The 21,532-nt window shown below is 36.2% G+C and overlaps 2 protein-coding genes across 5 annotated transcripts; both read right to left on the bottom strand.

Annotated features, from left to right (window-relative positions):
* Positions 1 to 9: 9 nt before the first annotated feature.
* LOC139975056 (uncharacterized) lies at positions 10 to 2,403 on the bottom strand. The gene has a single exon (XM_071982672.1). The coding sequence runs from the start codon at positions 1,523 to 1,525 to the stop codon at positions 779 to 781; it is 747 nt and encodes a 248-aa protein (XP_071838773.1). The 5' UTR covers positions 1,526 to 2,403; the 3' UTR covers positions 10 to 778.
* Positions 2,404 to 4,759: 2,356 nt separating this feature from the next.
* On the bottom strand, positions 4,760 to 20,784 carry LOC139975135 (uncharacterized). Of its 4 annotated transcripts, none has more exons than XM_071982774.1 (10): positions 20,227 to 20,784; positions 12,042 to 12,196; positions 11,581 to 11,748; positions 11,168 to 11,313; positions 10,221 to 10,314; positions 9,745 to 9,942; positions 8,958 to 9,125; positions 8,373 to 8,523; positions 7,920 to 8,050; positions 4,760 to 6,210 (listed from the first exon to the last, which is right to left on the bottom strand). In XM_071982774.1, exons 1-10 carry the CDS (start codon positions 20,294 to 20,296, stop codon positions 5,890 to 5,892), a joined length of 1,602 nt encoding a protein of 533 aa, XP_071838875.1. In that variant the 5' UTR covers positions 20,297 to 20,784; the 3' UTR covers positions 4,760 to 5,889. The 4 variants fall into 4 exon arrangements, with proteins under 4 accessions (XP_071838875.1, XP_071838876.1, XP_071838877.1 ...); XM_071982775.1 differs by having other exon boundaries at positions 10,221 to 10,305; XM_071982776.1 differs by lacking the exon at positions 20,227 to 20,784 and adding an exon at positions 12,551 to 12,687.
* Between the last annotated feature and the right edge of the window lie 748 nt (positions 20,785 to 21,532).

Genomic DNA, 21,532 nt, shown 5'->3' with positions numbered 1-21,532 from the left:
GCCAAAAAAAAGGGGGGAAAAAAAAGGTTAATAACATGTGCGTTAAATAAACTTTTCTTTTAAATATAATTTTATTGCTAATCTGATTGCTTTCATATACTTTCTATATAGGCCATTAGGTTACGATTTCGTACAGTAACTCAGCACAATGTAATGTCATACTTTACGAACACAAATTAGCGAGAATGCTCCTAGAATACTGCTGCATGTGTGACAAAAGTGTTCCTTTTCCGGTTTTTCCAGCACCAGACGACAGTAGCTTGTCATATTTGATAATTTAACAATTATATTAATAATGACTCAAATAACCACAAACAATTAAAAAAAAATATATAAATATGAAGTTATATGAAGTAATAGTAGATATGCATGTAAATTTGAGAATTGAATCAGTAAAATGTATAGGCTTAAGTAAAAGCTGGCTCTTTGACGCCTTGTAATATTCTCTTCTTATATACCGAAAGTAATTTGAAGGTAAGTGTTTGTCTGGTTATACATGGGTATTTGCATATATATTATATATTTTTCTTCGATTATGTTACACGAATAAGTATAATAGGTCGACTAACGAGTAGATTGTTCATAGTCATTTAGTGCTATATCAGAGGGTGCGATATTTCTATGCAATAATTCGTTGCTTTTTTTTCACGTATTCGAAATATTTGAAAATTCTTGAGAAAAGAGTTGAAGGAATATGCTTCACGAATCTGATTAAATGACTATTGTTAATAACGATTTAAAACATATTTTAATGATCGATATTAAACTTATAATTGGATTATTTCTTTTTACTTTTCTCTCCCGCACGCTTCATAGTTGTTCTTCTTTGTCGTTCTAAGAACTCCAGCTCTGCATCAACTTTTTTCTCATCCTCCTTTTGAGTTTCTTGCCGCTCTCTTCTCTTCCATTCCTTCCAAACCGTTTCGAAAGTCTGATTAATATAATTAACCAATTCATTCGAGTTTACTCGATTGGCACACACCAGCGCATAGCAGAAGAAGTCATTTCCTGTATTTGTTACTATAGAAACTACTTGCGGTACTCGCAGATCTGTAGCACAAAAGGCTAAGTCCATCAATGGCAGACATACAATCTCTCCATTACCATCCACTAAGATATCTGTCTTACAAACCTTCACAGTGCTCAACTCTGCTGCGTAGTTATCATGAATATTTTCACCTTTCTGAGTCCTGCAAGTTGGGGCATAAAGGGTCGGATCTGTCACCAGCTGGGATATGCCATTGATTGCGTCATGAATCCTAGCACCCCGCACCTGGATTTTACCTTTGTACAAGATGTGGAAGATTTTTTCCTTTGACGTTGGAACAGCATCAGTCTCTACGATCACCTCTTCTTGCATTCTCTTTCTTAGAAAGTATGGAGAGTTTTTGATAGTAGCCAGAATCCTTTGTGCATGTCCCGAAAATGAACTATCCCTGCGACCACTCTTCTTTCTGTCATTTCCAGTCATTTTTATGCCTATGGCTTTATTTTCTTGTTCGACTAATGTTGAACTTTTTGCCATCTAGTTCAGTTGATATAATCAGTATATTAATGATAGTTACGTCCGTTTCGTCTTAGCAATACCGTATTTGACTTTGTGTTTATACGATATTTTGTATTATATATATGAAATATATTATGAAGCGATGCTGCTGCCTTAACGTCTTTCTCACAGTGCTATATAGTAATGACGAGTGGTATTTTTAAGCACTAGATTTCAGTATATAAAATACTAAGCATAATCCACATAAAAAACTACGTCGCTAGTTTTAAACAGAAAGCAATTTTCGTATGAAAAGTTTTTTAGTCTGGTTAGGTATCCGCAGAAACATCTCGAATAATAGTGTTACGTGAAAGAGTTTAAATATGGATGCTGCCACAAACTCCATTAATTACGTAAGGCTATCGAGCAATTCAATAGTTGGAATGGAATAACGTAAATTTAAGCATGTTGCTTCTATCGATGTGATCTCCAAAAGCAAAAAGCATGTGTAGACAGCTGGTCAGAGAAAGCAAAGACATTTTGCTGTAAAATAAAGCTGATGACTTGTCCGAAAAAAGTTCTTATACGTCTATATTGTAAAAATTAAAAGAGCAATTGATTTTTCCTTGGGAACGTGAGACTATTCGCAGATATTCCGTAGGAAACCTCACACATCTTTCAGTTAAATATAAAGAAGATAAACAAAGATTACTGAGTTAACATTTCCTCTCCTGATGTATATCTTTAATCTGAAAGTAGAACTCTCTTCTTGAACAGCTAGCAAAGACTCGTCCAAGTGCTAACTGTCTGGTAAATATGTTATCCATTCACGATAATATACTTACAAGCAATTTACGTCTACTCTCTCCACCCAGTGTGTATCACTACCTCAACAGCTATTGAACTAATAATCTGGAATAGCAGCTACAACGCATTATATATAGCCTACTCATTCGGCGTTGTGTAAGCCACTGCGCAGGCTCATTGTGTAGCTCCATACATCCAGTTGACATGGTTGCCGTAACAGAAACGTGCCCTTTCCGAGGGAAAGCTATCAGTTTAAGAAGTAACGTGGGAATACTACGTCACTACTGGAAACGTTTTTTTTTTAACTTAAATTAGTCCGGTTAATAGGAATATTGACTGTTTACTCAGCAAACTGATTCGAAGCCACTGGCCACTGTAGTGGATTTGATCAATTATTCTATGTAGTCTATATTATGAGTGTGTAGTAACGAAGGTGTCCGTAGCTTTATTAGACCTGGAACAGTTTTATTACCTGTCAATTAACTCATTTGAAGTAGAGAAAACAATTCGAGTCATTATTCATGTGCAGTTCTATGTGGCAATGAATAATATTTAATTTTAAATGTAGTTGGACAACAAGAACACAAAGAAAACTACACAGAGGATCCGGGTTTTTAAGAGTAACATAAGTGTCGTTGACGTACAATATCTGAAGAAAAAATGTTGGCTATTGATATATTTACGGGTCGTATTAATAAGAAAACAGCACGCAGCTTCATGTGTATGCCTACATCTTAACGTATGGGTTCGACATTGATAGGTAAAGGCTTCATAATAGATAGTAACGAATGAACCCTTAGATGTAGTGAGCAATATATTATACCAACTGAAGCAGGCTTGCCTGTAATTTTCAAATGGTAAGCATGACATGAAAAAGATGGGATTCCTATTCCTTAAGTACTTTATGTAAGTACTTGAAATTGTAGCGAGAAATTCAGAACAGTGAAAAAACTTCTAGCCTCCACCGGGATTCGAACCCGGGCCTCCCGCTTTATATGCGGACACCCTTCCCACCAGGCCATGAACGCCGATTGTATGTCGAGAGGCTCGAAACCGGCAAGGAAGGCCGTAATTCCACTGTAGATGTCCGTCACCTGTATCGAACAATACTAGTTCTGTTTTGGTGACATATCCGCTCTACTCTATATATATATATATATATATATATATATATATATATATATATATATATATATATATATATATATATATATATATATATATATATATATATATATCAGGGTTCTGCCGCTGCCGGTCGGCGCCGGTCGGGCCCGACCAGCACGCTGAATTACCGACCGCCACAATCTGCATGAGTGACTTTTCCGACCGGCACTTATTTTCGATAGGAACTCCAAAAAAACAGCTCCATAGCCGGAGGGTCGAACGTACAGTAACACTGCAGTAATAAACGCTGTTCGAAGGTTCACTGCATGATATCGCGCAGTTGATCGGAGTTATTCACTAGTTTACTGTTTATTTGTACATGAAATTACACTCAGATTTTGTATTCACTACTCGATACATGAGAAGCAGCGTTAGTCGCTCAGTGTGTATCATAACTGTCGTAAATAATTGTCCATCTAAAATTATCATCTCAGCCTGAATGATTTATTTAATAGGCACCACCTAACTTTTTCATTAATTATGAAAAATTCCAGACATGAGATCTCATTTCAAAGCTGTCTACATGTGGCTCAGAATACTCGGGAAGGGCCGTTTCCGGCCATCTGGGGGTTTCCAAAACCCCAAATTTTCTTGTACGCTCCGCGCCAACCGATGGTGGCGCTCCGCTTAGATAGTTCTGCCGGCACTCAATCCACCCTTGGCAGAACCCTGATATATATATATATGTATATATATATATATATATATATATATATATATATATATATATATATATATATATATGTATGTATGTATACGGTACGGTGTTCACCAACTCGGTATAATAAAGCGATATTGCCTTGGCTACAGTTGATTACAAATAAACTTGTTGGAATGTTTCATCCTCATAGAAGTTTGTATGGCAATGATATGAACTTTTCGACAGAAAAATCTAATTATTGATGTTAAAAATTTAAAATTGGTGTTATTTTGAATACTGAGAACATTGACATGTAAGAAAACATTGCAAATGTACCATGTTTACTTGAGAGGTAAATTAACAAGAGAATTATAATCGGAAAGAAAAGCTTAGAAGACAATCTGTGGTGACACCAAAGGCCACAAACTGTGACATTCTACCTAGAAAATCGAGGGTTCAGCTAATCAAAATAGGTTACATTCAATCAACCACATCTCGAGCTAGCAACAAATTCATGAGATGGAGCGTTCCACTAAGTTTGAAATATTTTTGCTCTTTAAAATAAGCATTACACTGCCTGTCACCGGAAGAATTGTATTCAAATGTCAAGTTACTTGTTCTTTACAGAATTCCTTGACTGTATTAAATGAAGTTTGTAAAGAGTACTCTCTTAATTCGTAAGATTGACTTTTCACTCTTTAAGATTGAATTTTAAATCTTTGGCAGATTGATATTAGGGACCAATCGGCTTAGACTGACTTTCAGTCTGTCTTAAGATTGAAAAAAAATTAGTCTTAAAAGATTGAAAGTCAGTGTTTTTTAAGATTAATATATCAATCTAATGGATTGATTTTCTTAATCTGAATTGGATTGACTTTTAAAGCCAACGACAATTTCAATCTAAAACGATTGTAACTATCAGTCAATTAGACTGATAAAAGTCATTCCATATGATTGACTCTTTGATCATAAAAACTGACTTTCAATCTGTTATAGATTGAAAAGGTAGAAATCTAATAGATTGACTTTAGAATCTAATTTAGAATGACTATTAGTCTAAAAATGTTTTTTATTTATATGATTGGGACTGTCAATCAATATGATCATGATTTTCACTCGTTTTGCAGTTTGTCTGTTTAAGCTTTCAACGTTAATTTTGTAAAGATATATTGAAAACAATTGGTTTTGTCACCCAATTAAATTATTCTCAAACAGAAGCTATAAACATAAGAGTATGTCCACTTATTTTCGCTTTAGGAAAACACCAGAAACACAATGAACAGAAAACACAGAATGTACTATGTAGACAAATTATATTCATTTACTGATGCAGTGAAGAACAAAACATGCAGAACATGGGAAATACTGGAGTTCCATAATTCTAACATTTTCAGGTGCTAAAGATGAAGGCTAAAATAAAACATAATTAAAACACTGGCGTGCATTTACTGATGCAGTGATAAACAAAACATGGGAAATACTAGAGTTCCATAAGTATAATCATTTTCATGTGCTAAAGATGTGCTAAAGTTAAAGAATGAAGTTTGCAATAACATACTGAAGATGTTATCAGGTGTAAAAGGAAAATTTGAATAATTAGCCTTTCCTATAGATACAATAGGCAAATAAGAACCTGAATTGGATTAAAAAACTGAGGCTATGTCCCTTTTTGTTATAACAAAGAAACCTGGTAAGAATACCGAGCTGAACTAAAATTATGCATGCTTGTTTTAAATGCTAAGTCTATTATTTATATTTCATCAGTAAACACCATTTTAAGTCAATATCATTACTTGGGTGGTGCTCTTATTGCTGCACCAAGAGCTCGGACTTGTGGCTTTGCTGTTGCTGGAGGTATAACTTCGTAGATCATTGCAGCAATAAATTCCCAAAATTGTTGCAGACTTGGAGAGTACTCCACATTAAAAACATAATGGCACTTGAACAGTCTGTCTAGAGCATCCACCACATGAAGCCCTCCTGAAATTGGAATACGATCCAATATTACAAAAAACTGTTTGGGATCTTTTTCTGCACCAAGGGATAGCAACAATGGTTGTTTGAAACGATCTTCTTTCAACTTGGTTGCTTCTTCTACATCTGTTCCTTCCTGTGGATAACAAGTAGAAAAGAGTAATAACTGTAACACATGGTAATGCTCTCCTTTCATCCATTTTCTGAAATGAGGATGATTTCTGCAGTTGAGCTAACTCTTTAACGCTTAAGCTTGAAAAATATGTTGAACTGCTTTTCTGAAGAACTATAAAACAACTTGCCCTTCTATCAGTCGTATTATTAAAACTGTTCAAGAGATGTTAACACTACCAATTGGTTACTCATCCAAGACTTCCAGGTATAACACACTTGCATTACCAGTCACATTAATGAAGGGTATACATAAATTCTCATCTTAAAATATTTGTTAACTTCTGGTGGATCAAAGATAGCAGAATTAATTTGATATGAATGCCTACAGCAAACACTGCATGGCTGCCGCATCCTCAATACCTCAACAATGGAGATATTACAATTATAACATTTTCCTAGTGGTTAATATTAGTGTTTACACGGGTCCAAAAATCTGGAACCGGGTACCCGAGGGCCGTTACCCGTCGGATATCCGGGTACCCGGAAAAAAAAATTGTTTACCCTGGTGTATCACGATTTTCAAGAAATTTCATATTGGATGCTGTAATAAATGCATTATATTCTCTACTGACAATGTTTTCATGTTCAAATACGTAGGTGTAAGGTATAAAACCTCACTCAATAATTTTTATTTACTTCTGTTTCTTTCATTAACTTGTTAATAAATTAATTATTTAATTATAATTAGCATTACTACTAACATCGAACTGCCGCCGCTGCTTATGCTAGCTCGTTCACGTCTATTGGATCAAACCATATAAATATCCAATTTAGCTCTTAAAATACTACTACTATCTATTATGCAGCCATGGTTCGCATTAGCCGCGAGATTGCGCGATTCGCGCAATTTGATCGCATTTGGAATAAACGATTAGTAAAAAGCCACTTGCGATTACTATTTTTTAGTTATCCCCGTCTATAATCCATAAACATCGCGTAAAATTCCTTGTCAGCCTTTCCTTCTTTGAAATAAACGAATGAATATATAATAATTTCTTCCACATGGTAGCCTAACACCACACTAAGTTAATGAGAAATCTAGCTAAGCCTAACCATCTGTTTATTTGCTGGCGTTGTGACGCAGTTATAAGACATCCATGGAATACTTTCGTTATTGCTGTTACGTTCGACCACATGGTTGCCTAACACCACACTAAGTCAATGCGGGTAGTCTAGGCTAGCCAATAGCCATCTGTTTATTAGCTGAAATTGTGACGCAGTTATAAGATATGAATGGAAAGCTTTCGTTATTGCTGTTATCTTCGAACACACGGTAGCCTAACAACACACTAAGTGTTGTTAGGCTACCATGTGTTCGAAGATAACAGCAATAACGAAAATGGGAAATCAGCCTAACCATCGGTTTGCAATTTTATTTTTTAAACAATCACACTTTGTTTTTGATTCGGATAATAAATTAGGAACCGGGTAGTATCGCGTCGAGCGGACCTCTTCGTTAGTGCTGTTATCTTCGACTACATTGTAGCCTAACACCACACTAAGTCAATGGGAAATCTGCCTAACCGTCGGTTTGCCATTTTTTTTTTTTTTTTTAAATCATACTTTGCTTAAGATTCGGGTAATAAATTAGGAACCGGGTAGTATCACGTCGGGCGGGTACCTGGGTACCCGGATAACCCGTGCAAACACTAGTTAATATACATTACTTACAGGCACATTCTGGATTAGGTATTGCAGAGCATCTGCACGACTAGACGATGACGTCTTTCCAGATTTTCCTTTGGTCAAGTTCACTGACCTGTGCAGCATGTACGTTAGTACACTCAGAGCACAAATATCTCCTATGTAAAAACAAATAATATAAATATGGTTTAAAGATATGAAACATTTGTATGCAGGGTTGGGAATACTTCAGTAACATGCATGCATGACTACTGCAGCCTACACATACTATATCTACTGTGATGTGTGCACTCTGGCTGTAATAAAATTTTCTGTTTCCACAAATATTCAAAGAAAAGCTGTATTGTGAACCTATTTATGTTGTTATTTTATTCTACTCAGTAGAATTACTGGGAGAGTGTTTCAACAGTGATTTCTCTGAGTAGAATTTCATACAGCTTTTAAAATATATCAAAGTACACTGAAAATAATTGTACTTACTGTTGCCATCCTTGTAGTTTTTAATCAGCCCTTGAACAGCTGGATACTCTGCCTCTCCGAGGGCGATAATTTTTTCCCGGAAACATGTCTCCCATTTTGTTATAAAATTGTCACATCTCTCTGGATACATCATTTGGAATTCCAAGTTGATCTAGAATAATATGCAAAAATACTCACTTTTAATTTACAACACAAGTAGTGGCCTTTAGCGACTTTTGAACATAACAATTAAGTTAAGCAAGAAAATCAGGAATGGGCGAATCTCCCACACCAACACCAAAACCTACCACAATCTCCAAAATATGTCAATTTGCATTCTTAAAGGTATTTACACAAGAACTGGATTGGAAAATATTGGATTGATTAATTGAGTTGGCTGCAAACAAAAAAAACAACCCAAACCTGGCTGGAAAATTGGATGCTCTAACAAAAAGATAACCAGTTGGTTGGTCGGTTAATGTTGAGGACAGTAATATATGCATGCATCCATGAATATTCAATAATGAAGTAGATGAAAAACTGTTCTTGCAATCAACTGTATCAGCTGTAGCTTTTTCATTATCACAGAACAAACAGATTGCTTACCAATTCTGGCATGTCTTGAAATCTGGGATATTGATTCACAATATCCGTTATTGTCAAGGATGATGGTCCTTCAATAATGGCCCGTCTAAAGTTAAAAGTATCCTTCAGGTACTGGCGATGTTTAGCATGATTTTCATGCGTCGGTGGCATGTATTTCATCCAGTTAACCTGTAAATAAGAAATTTGAAACATAAAAAGGAATTCCTCAAACAAAGTTTCATACTAAGAAGGTTATGTTGTGTCATTTTTTATATCGCTATAATGGATACAGTATACGTTGAATGATACTAGGAGTTGCATGGGACTTTTGAGAAATCATTCCACTCAAGTTGTCCTAGAAAAAATATTTACATTGGGTCAGCTTCAAGCATGACAGAAAATAACATTTTGAAGATATATCATCACTATTTGATTAAATCTTAAAAGGAACCCTTAATGTTAAAGCTCGTCCTTCACCTTTGCTTATACCTCCTTATTCTTTAACCACAAATGGGGCGTTCTGAATCCCAATAGCCACCCCAATGAAAACACCTAATATCTCTGATCTATTCTAGCTTTCCCATTGACAAACTTGATCCTCCGTTACAGATCAGATCTGGATCCCATTGCCTACTCATTTTCAATTGGGAGTACACCCAGAGCACCTTACATTCAGGTCAAACACCATTAAGAATATACTCATTTACAATTAATGTTGTGAAATTACCTTTTAGAACACACTAATATTCATTTTCTTATGTATTATTTGACGTTACAAGTACCCAATGAGCACTGGCTATTACATTACCTTCTCAACTACATCATCATCCTGAACAGTCCCTTCACTGCTAGATGGTGATATCAAACTCCCTGGAATTGCTCTCGTTAGGCTCATCTGCTTTGATTTGGAAGAACGTTGCCTTCGTTTTTCATCCTGGGGCCTTGTGGTCCTCATATTTTTTAATCTGTACTCTATAAATCCATGACCATTGTCATAGAAATGTTCCTGTGTAAATATAATAAGTATTTAGGACTTACATAAAAAAAAAAAGGTTTCAGTACACACGTTTAATTTCCTGTCTCTCACTGAGAGTATCAGCTGAGTTGAGCAATGGGATGTCTAGCCACAAATGCCCAGGTTAAGGGGTTTAGCATGTTAAACTCTGTTGGTGTCACAGCACTACAAATACATGTCTTTTCTGACTACATATTTACATACATAATCATACAGTATAGATATACACATCTGCAGGTAAAGAATATATATAATGTTTCATCACTTACATGGCCTTCCAACCCTGGTGTGGTGTCCATTGTTGATGGGTAGGTTTTTACAATTTCTTTCGCTAATGCCGTTTTCTGTTTGGAACTTGGATATCTGAGTAGGAAATGAAATGCTTTACAAGGTTATTTTCCAGATATTGAAACAATTCTGGACTTCAACAAAAGAGTACATGCAATCAGCATATGCAATTAACCACCTGCATTATTTATTTCTCTCATTTATTTTTATTTCTCTCCCTATCCACTCCTGACATTTAGTGGTCGACCGATTATATGATAATCGGTTATTACCGATTAGTTCATGTGACAATCTGGCCGATGCCGATTACCGTTTATTTTATCCTTTTCGTGGAACTGGCCTAATATATGATTAAGTGTTATGCATGATTACCAACTTTCAGGCCCATAAAATCAAAGCAGTTGAATGGAATGATCTACATTCTGTTACCTTGTGGTTGTGGTGAATCAAAAGCGAGATAAAATATAATCGCAATATAATCGCTTCTGCATAATCGGTAGCGCAATGAATTTTGCTGATGCCGATTATTTTAACCAATTGTCTGATAATCGGCCCGATGCTGATTATCTAACCGATTATCGGTCGAACACTACTGACAATATATATATATATATATATATATATATATATATATATATATATATATGTATATCCCGATTGCCTACATTATTGCGACTAGAATGCAAAATGCATTGTGGTTCAAATGCCCTTTCGAACAAGACTTCACTTATCCTATCAAATATGACTGCAGTGCTCATTAACATGCAAGATCATACTGAATGCATAGGTCCATGCCTTCAGCACAGAAAACAAATTGATGATGAAAGCCAGGTTTCTGTCTTTTGCCTAATTGGAAATATTTGCAATTCTAGTTGCTCCTCATAAGCATATGTTATTTGTAAAGCAATGATAATGAACATGTACTTACAGACCATATTTATCGACCATGCATGCCACGGCTAGTCTCACCAAAGTCCGCCTTTGTTTGCTGGAAGGTATCCCGCCTTTTGTAAGATGGTCATCTACTATTCCTCCTTCTGAATGGTCTTCCATTACCTTCTTCAGATTAAATGTCTGGAAATTGGAAATGACCACATAATAAACACAGCATTAACAGTGGCTTTTTAAAGGAGCGAGATTGCAATAATTAAATCCAGTCTGAATACATTTGGATATGACCAGAAAATGGAAGCAATGTAGGGAAATAGTACATCATTTCTTTAGACATTGCCCTGTCTATTTCCTATGCTGGCAATAGCACTATGTTTTAGTGAAACCTTAACTTTTTAACAGGAAAAATACCTCACTTTTACACTTTGGAAAATCAATTACTTTTCTTACCAACACACTGTTGCTTGATGGAGATGATTTGATATTCTGTGAAGTGGGAGGAGGAATGCATCTCACTGGGGTTGAAGTTGTAGGCTGTGAGACAAACTTTTCTAAACACACATCATCATCCAAGGTGTCGAAGCTGTCATCTATACTGCTGACAGTGCTGCATGAATCCTAAGTATGAAAGGTTAACTATATTGCATCACTAGTATATATGTACAGTATATATTGCATCAAACTTACTGTGTTCATTCTCACGGTTGTTACTACGTATAAAAAATAAATGTGTTGAAAATCTCTCACAGAAATACCCTATTAACAATATACTGTAGAGTATGTGATGTATTTGCATTCTATTTCTTTCTTTTAGTAAAAACAAATATGAAGATAGTGAATTGTTTAAATGAAGCAACAAAAAAAAAACAACAACAAAAAACAGTAGAAAACAAAAATGTTCCCCAACTCACCACCTCTGTGTCAAGTACTCGCAGCTCATGATTTGATTTTTTCAATTCCTCACATACAATTCTCAGTTTCCGTCTCAGCCCGAAAGATTTTACACCTATTTCTCGAAGGTCGTTTTCAGTCAGTGTTGGCAGGACCTGCATGTCAACATCATTGTCTGAAAGAGATGATTTAGGGAACTATATTCAATTACAGCATACAGAATACATGTGAAAAGCTTAAATGAAGAGATACTATTTTGGGCATGGGTTCTTTTCTTTCACAACAATACAGTATCCTTTTTTTTTGGAAAAGATATATTTTGTGTCTCCTGTCTTCCAAAATGATTTGTTTGCTTTAGTTTTTACTAAATTCCACAAAATGTTTGATGTTATCTATAGACAAGGAACAGCTGATGACATGGCATCCTTGAATTCATTGTTATGGTGAGCATACTGTAACTATAAAGACATCATGAAGTTACCCAGTACTTAATACTATGTTATGCTCTAAGATATTTATACTAATGTACCTAGTTTGATGAGTCAGAGAGTAGCGAGGGCACAGATAAATGGGTGAGTTCTCCTCATAAGATCTCAATCCAGACAATGGCAGATGATCCGTCAGTGAATCAAGTGTCACAATACTAAAAACTGGCTGGTCTTGCATAGCAACTTCATATGCATGGTAATGAGTATTAAAGCCAATGTTCTGACACTGAGACACAACGAAGTAAACATCATCCGGTGTTTGTCCACACACCAATATGCTGCTTATTTTACCAAATTTGAGTTGGGAAGCATCGTCTACAGCCAGTATTAAATACAGATTTGCTTTGTATTCTGTTCCATAGAGTGACACTTGACTTGCCACAAAGACATCACTGTGCTCATTACACTGAAGTTTATCAGCAATGGCATCATTACCATCTAGAGATTCAATAGCAGTCATACTACCTCCTTGGCATTCAAAATCTAGCATATGTTCATTTCCTGACCAAACGATACACTGCCAAATTTGATGTTTACATGCAGCTGACTTGCATATATTCTTAAAATTGCAGTTTATGGCAGCTAGTTTTTTGCTGAATGCATGTTTCATCTCATACTTGAGGCACTGCATTGACGTCAAGGGTCCACACATTCTGATACAATTTGGATAGTGAACCATATGATGGTGCTTGTTAATCATCCTATTTTGAGGGAAAATTGATGCAAAATGGTTGTGATGGTCATAAATCAGATGTTTCAAGTACACAGTGTGAGATACTGTGACCAATGGAGCGTAAATGATATCCATACACTGCAATAGTAACAAAATTAACTTGTAGTACACATTGTCATGAGGAACACGATCACCGATAAGAAGAGGTAACATTCGAATGAAGCACCACATTTGAGAAGCTTTTTGCCCGAGTTTATGGTCAGTAATATTTCTTAACCGATCGGGCAAAACTGCAGATGGCTTGTTCTTCCTGTCATTAAAGGAATAATGAAAAGACTTAATTCGCTGATTTATCTCGTTAAGAGAGATAAAGTGATCCATCAAAACAAGTTGACGTAGTACCAGTTTGACTTCATATGGACAAACTCCTTCAAGCATATCGTGCATGATATCCAAGTTGTAGTTAGTTACGCAATGGAAACTCCTCAAGTCATTCAGGGGACATGGCCTTCGAACTCCAGATAGTGGGTCTCCACGCTGTCTCTGCAAGGCAGCTTCAGCACAATCATCATGATCATCTACAGTTCTCGGCTGAAAATCTTGTTCTAAGAAATTAACTTGGATGTCTTCACGAGATGCTTTACACAGTCTACATAACCTATTTGCTGATGGGCTCATGAAACCAAGCAAATCATGCGCAGCTAATGAATCGCCACTAAATGAAACTAAACTGCCATGGAGTTCTACAATTCTCTTGTCCAGTTGCAACTGAACACCGTTGTCACTTTCTAATTGCTGCATTTCCATGATAAACGGGTGCAAGATTGGGCCAAACCCATACTTTTTCAAGTCACCAGCAAAGCATACAGCAAGCAAGTGAATGTTTTGCATTGCCGAGTTTAAATGCTTTGGTAGGTTTTGGATAGAATAGTAAAACATGCCAAGTTTGTGGATACCAGCCTTACTGCCAATAGGATTGCACACTTCTACATCATCATAAAACAGCTGTAAACGAATTGCATGCGGATACTCCTTGAATATTCCCAGCTGACTGTACTGCTGCCCATCCTGGTAACCTCTAAGGAACCCTGGCATGGAATGTGCTTCATTGTCAATGAGCTTGGTAATTTTTTTATCATTGAGAATAAGTTTAAGAACCTCCAAAACTGGAACATACTGGAATGTTTCTGTCACCACTTTTTGAATAGTTTGTCCTGTTCTTCTGTCCACCTGCTGATCAATCCTGGTACCCAGAGCAATCTCTTTTGGTAAAACCAACTTTAGATTTTTCATCATGTATTTGGTCTGCTGCTCTGATGTCTCAATGCCTAAGAACGGATTCTCAAAACAAGAAAATTTCCCACAAAGCTCCTGCACATCTGCAGCATCTTCATCTACCCCATGATTGTTCAACACAGATAACATATTGTGCTTCAGTGATGACAGTGAGTCTTGGAACATATCCTTCACACCATTCATAACATGTTGAATGGCAGAAAATGGAAGTAAAGAGGATCTTAGCTTAAATAGCAAAGAAATAGCAAGTGCTTTCAGTGCATCTTCATCAAAGTTTACTAAGTAGTCCAATTCCTGTTCACATGACATTAAATTATCAGAAACATCCACATTTCCATCTTTTTCAATTTCATCATCATGAACATTTTCATCACCAGGGTCATTTTCATCGTTAGGGTTGTTTTCGTTTTGATCCTCTGGGAATTCGTTTAAATCATCAGCAAGGTGTTGAAGTCTTATGTGCCTCAAATATGAATTCATTAAGGTAAATGTTTTCATGCAACCATGTTGACCACATACCAATCGCTCAAATGTAGGTATAATTGCATGAAAAACACGTAAATGCAAAGCTAATTGTCTAGTGTCCTTCACAGGTTTTCTACACTTAAAACATGTTAAAGCCATCACTCAGCTTTGAAGGAATGTTCACTGGTAATAGGTCCACACCAACATCACTGTGGTAGTTGCACTTTATCGTCCCTGGGATGAAATGTTCCATCTAGAATAAAATAGCCCATAGTTTACTTTATATGTATAGTCAAGTGGGGTAAAAAAAAACAATTTACCTAAAGTTTGCTCTAAAAATTGATGAGTAAGCGGTATTGTTTCGGTTCCAATGTTCAAGTGTGTGGAGTGGGATTCTCTTAAAAAAAATCTAACAAAAATAATTTTTTTGTAAATGGAAAGTGTAGTTTTTTTGCGAAAAATGTTTTTTTTTTTACCCCCAAATTTTGCTTAATTCGGGGTAAAAAAAAAACAATGCAGGGGTAAAAAAAAAACAATGCTAGAAAACAGCTATTTTCTTCATGAATGTATCTTAAAATCATGTTTGCATATAATTACATCGAAGTATGAGCTACAACCTTTACATGCAAAAGGAAAAAAATTGTGAAATTCTCTAAATTCGTAATTATAGATGGCTCGTGTCATGTCATGCTCAGCCATATTCATACTGTACAGTGAGTATATGATGCTACATAAATGTGGTGTAATATAGTAGAACCATTAGAGTTGAGCCAATTTCAGTTAATTCTGCCCAATTATTTAACATTTTTGACACATGACAGACATAAAAACTATTTGCCTAACCTCTAAAATCAACTTTATGGAAAAATTCATCCATTCAGGCAAAATAGGGAGTACACTGGAGCCGGAAAGTACTTGTTTTTTTTTACCCCATTTGCATCATTTTTTGGGGGTAAAAAAAAACAAGGCCCCCCATGAAGCGTGAATGAAGTTGAAGTAATTCTACCATGGGGGAGTTTAATATCACTAACTGCTATGCTGTAACTGCTGGAATAATCTCCACATCATATAAGCTGGGTATGCAGGAGAAAGTTTCGGATATGTGGAACAAACTTCAAATTTTACTAGTTTAGCATTTGCTTGATTCGATGAAGCGGTGATTGGCAGCGAAGTGACATAGAATTCCAGAAATTATAAAATAATAAACTAGACATATAGGACTATCACCCAAAATAAATTGGAACTTTGGCTAAATATTCCCCTTCTATAAAAAGGGGTTGTTTTTTTTTACCCCAACTACCCCCTTGTTTTTTTTTACCCCAACTGACTATACTGTGTAAATTTGTAGTAAAGCCATATGAAATGTTGGTTTGTAAAACTTACTGTATTTCAATTCCAATAGGATACAGTACACGTCTATAACAGAGAGCATTTTACTGTTATCTAACCTTCCCCTTACCCTAGGAACATATTTACAATATCTTAGCTAGTAGCACAGACATGAAGTTCTTACATCACACCTCCCAGAAACCACCAACTTATTAGTTCCAGGAGATCATCCACACTGTAACCTCCAGTGTAACTTTCTACAACCAAAACCCTACACCTGTTTGTGCACCTATTGTTATGTAATCTTCAGCAGGATGTGTGGTCAGCTTCACACTAGCTTAACCACTGTTTATGTAGACAGAGTAACATCCTGTCCCATCCTCTTGTAGTCCATTGTAAAAGAGTGTATAAGATGCAACTTTCACCATTTGTACTCGGTAACATATACCCAGCCAAGAGAGATACAATATAGCCTGCATTAAATTCAACTACTTGTTTGTGCCTTTATTTTCTTGTTCACATACCGCTGTGACAGGTCTGTTATCTACAGTGAACATTTGTGAAAATACTTGTGTAATAATATATCCTTATTGAAAGAAATGTCCATAACTACAGTAGGAAATACATATAATCTTTGTACTAAGGATTTGGCTCAACTGAAATGTCACTTTAATTTCAAGCTTTTAAAGTAGCATTTTGCGTTTGGTCGCCGTATCAGAGTCTACTTTTTTGACATGATCATCAAGTTTTTTACATATCAATCACAAAAGAGCAAACTAAGATATTTATAAGATATTTGCAGATAATGAGAAAAGTGTCCACGACAAACTCGACATTTAAAATTAATCGCATACAGTTCCCCCAAACCCACTAGTTTGAATTCAACCAATCAGAGATATGCAGGTTTAGTGATGAGCCGTTGCTAAAAATAGATTCAAGAATTTGCGTTGGTACAACCAGGGAGTTGTAATGGAACTCCCTGGTACAACTGACATATAGACTGTACACAACTCAAGCATGGTGCTGTATTATGGATTGGTAAAGGACGTTCGCAGTGTTTAAATATTCATATTATGGGTGAGGTTTATTGGGATTCCAACGGAAAATATCTCGGAGAAAAACACACTTTTATGCCATCATTTGAAGTAAGATTTAAATAGATGGGCTAGTTATGTATGTCGTTATGGCATAGTGGAGTCAGTGAGGTTGAGAAAAATCATAGAAAAGCACGCAAAATGCTGCTTTAAGTTTTAACTTGTTTTATTGCACATGACAAGAGAAGTCACAAGCCTTTACCAATTTTAATGAGCAGTAAGTTTCTTGCATATAAGTTTAAGCCTGCTGAAATACTAAGTTAGACTAGGCCTATGCAGCTATTGCCTTAGAACAGTGCTGTTTCCTTACACTCCCCTACCTCAGCCCCTGTCAACATATATAAAAAATCTCCACACTAATGTCCTTATGGGGCATACACTCAGAATATTCACATGTAAATAGAAAAGGGCCTTTCTCAGGGGTGCAATTACTCCTGTCGAAGTGTCCCTGTGAGATGTCCACCAAGCCAAACTTGTAATTGATAAACAAACAAGGCCTTCAACTGTCCTGACCCTAACCTTATGTGTAATTAATCATTTCAATGACCTGACTGGGTTCATAGTTATCTCCATGGTAAGAGTAGTTCTGAGTTACACTTTGGAATTCAATCATTCCCAGTTTGGTATAAATTAAAGTGTGTGACATTCCAGCAAATATTATTAACATGTAGATCTCAAAAGGTTTCTTGTGGTCTTTATACATTTACAGAGTGTAGTTAGAATAGTGTAGAATAGCTGCTCTACTATCTTCTCTTCAATACAACAAAACGTACATCTGCTTTCCTCATTAAAAAAGCACATGTTTGTCTGTAAAATTCTGGGCATGAATTTATATTGAATGTATTGCAGAATTTGTGAAAACAGTGAGAATTGTTTTTTTTTTTTCATTCTGTCTGAAATAGTTATGAATGCATAATCCCATTTCTTTAAGTGGGTCTGCAAGCAAACATTATATATAGAAAAAGTGCAGGGGAAAAGTATGACATGATGGTGTTAGGACTAAATTAGTCGCCCATTTACAGGAGTTTCAAGGAAGATTTTTTTACTCTCTTGAGAGTAAAAGATTACTAAGGTGAGCACACACAGTGAAGTACATCCATGCCAATATTTTTCACCAGTTTCTGACAATTTAGGGGGATATAATGTGAAAAAATGCCCTTGGAGTAATTACTTTATTAGGTTCTAAACCACAGCACTTGACTGGACTAAAAATGTCTTCAAACCACAAAGTATCCCTAAGTTAGACTTGAACGAACTATCAGTCCCCATCCCATAATGAGGGGCTCCTTTTGTCATGAACTGTCTATAATTTCAATGATGTGGGGCATCAAAGCAAATATATAATGCATAGAGACCAAAATTTGGTTATTTAGCTAGAGCCTCAATCCCTGCAATAAAATCTTTGTCATGAAGGGCACGTGGGGGGGGGGGGGGTTGCACTGAATGAGCTCAACCAATGTATTTGTAACGACTTCGATTTTAACGGGAGGGAGAAGGGCAGGCCCCCAATTGTTTGCACCAATACTTGTACATAATTAAGCAATGGTGATGAGAGCAGGCTATATGCAGAATTGAAAGTTGGTATTGAGTAAGATCTGAGACTTTCCCAATCAGAGAAGAATGGGATAGAACTCATGCAGTAGAGGGGGTTGTAAGTTTAAAAGGTTACTACTTCCAAATTAACAGTCTGAGTGAACCGTGTTACATTAATAGTTGCAGAGCTGAGCCAATTATTTTTCTATGCACCATGCTCTAATAATGCCAGTGTGTGAATCTCATCGGAGACAAAACATTACAGTGGCCCCTTCACCTGCTGGTCACTGAACATACAATTGTACACAACATGATATGTACAAGCATTAAGCATCACTACACACTTAACCCTACTGTCCAGAGAATACACACTTTTTTATATATACTACACGTATATACAGTTTCAGTCAAAACCATTATGACCAACCCACAGCTGCTGACCTTGTTCTGTGAAGGCTTGTAGTTCGAGGGTCCCATTAATCTTTGGGCAATAAGGTGTATCCTCATGAGGGTTTCTCCTAGCTAGTAGTAACTGGAATGTGATTGATGATTTATCATTTGATGACTTTTTTCTCCTATACAATTCTAGCGTGATATTATACGATTCTAGACTGTCACTGAGTGAAGAATTTTGTACACTGTGCACAAGGGATGTGGTGGGAAGGTATGAAGGAAACACAGCACTGTAGTGTTTAGCAGTTGATATAGCACTAGCAAGGGCCAAGGCTAGGTCTAACGTTAGGCCTTGCCTGCCATAGGCCTAACAAATTTCAATGTGAATATGGCGATGGTCTTTATCTATCATGCTGCTAGATTACACAACCGAAGCTGAATGAATGTTTCAAATGTATCACGATAAAGCCTAGGCTTACTGTAATTGAATCAAAACGCATGAACATATGCATGTGATTTTCTCTGTAGTGCGTTAAACCTTATTACGCCAAAAAGTCACAATAGTCCCTTGCCTAACTTTAAGCCTAACGTTACTTATTTTATTTAAACTTTATTTAATTGAGGGCGACTCGGTAAACCAGAGCTTATCTTCCCCGAAGCCCTCAGTTACAAAGACAAACAAATATAATTAAAGTAGGAAATGCAACAATAAAAGAAAAGGAAAACTGAAGATGGGCAGATACACAAATTAAAGGAGTAAATGAAAGCGTATGAAACAAGCATTTTGAAATACAGACGATAAGAGACGCCTAACGTTAAGCCTAACGTTATCATAGGCTTAGTAGATCAGCAACTAAGCAGACTGAACAGCGAAATGCTAGGCTACATGATCGACAACTAGCTGCAAGGTGTTAAAAAGTAAAACAAAACGAACCTTCTAGAATAGTGATTATCTCCTCCGTGAACTCTTTCTTCGCCAGAAAACTTCTTACGGTTTCTGCCATCTTTCTTGAAATGAGAAGGCTTCTTCGAAAGGTTTTAAGAAACTGAACTAAAATACAACGCTGTTTTGGCACAATCACTCAATCACCAGCAGTACTGTGTACTATCATATACGTTTCATACAGTGCGTTGTGCGGAGCAGTATATAGAGACCGGTATCGTGTATTACGTTGTGTGTACGTTCGCGGTGCAGCAGTGGGTATTTGGTTTTGAAAAATCTGATTGGACAATAGGCAGCGTAGGGTATTTGTTTTGGCGCATTCTGATTGGATAAAAGTCAATCTTTACAAGACTGACTTTTATTTGCACCACGTGACTTGATTCTAGCGTTTTCATTGGATATATCTGTAAATCTAAAAAACGATTAAGTCAAGGATAATACATATCCAATCTATTAGCTTAGATTTCAGTTCATTTTCAATCAAATAGATTGAAAACTACTGTCAATCTTAGCTACCACTGACTTTGTCAATCTTACGAATTAAGAGAGTAATGTTATATTCTGATCAGTATGATATACGAGTGAGAGCATTAAGCAACGGAATTATCACTATGACAGGAAATACAGAAATTATGACGTCATTACTACACGAAATCCTGCTGAGTATTCCCTGTATATTATAACAAAAACCCGTCCTATAACATGCATACAAAAAAGGAAGATGCATGGAATGTTATTAGAGGAGATCTCTCTACCAACGAATCGTTTGTATATGAGGCTTAGAGTTCAACGCGGCCTGGCAAATGCAGAAAAGCGTCACGTGACATACAAATAAATTCACAACAGCTTCGATGATGAAGGCAGGTAACAACGTATACGATTTTACATTGTCAAGTACTATGAATAAGGCAGTGGATTATGTGTATTGTCCTCTTTCAAATGACGGGCATGGTATCCGTTTGAGTTCTGAGATCTGTTCACTGCTGACAAATAAACATAATTTGAAAAGTACTTGTTTTTATGATCAGGAGAAACCTGACTTGAGGGCTACTACCTGTCATATTTGCTTTGAACACTCAAATCTCAAATTTTCCTGTTGAGATTTTTACACGCGTTAAATCTCCAGAGAACCTCCCGGTAGTTCTATTGAATTTTAAATGTCAAAGAGGACGTCATATGCTAAATGAAGGAACAACTTTGAGGCTGGATGTAAATTAAATTTAGACCTCGTCATGCAGCTACAAATTGATGAATGTTTCTCTGCATCAGTGAACGTTAAAATCGCTAACATTTGATT

This window comes from Apostichopus japonicus, chromosome 10 (genome assembly GCF_037975245.1).
Source record: "Apostichopus japonicus isolate 1M-3 chromosome 10, ASM3797524v1, whole genome shotgun sequence".
NCBI classification, from domain to species: Eukaryota; Metazoa; Echinodermata; class Holothuroidea; order Aspidochirotida; family Stichopodidae; genus Apostichopus; species Apostichopus japonicus.
This window is presented reverse-complemented; position numbering and strand designations above follow the sequence as displayed.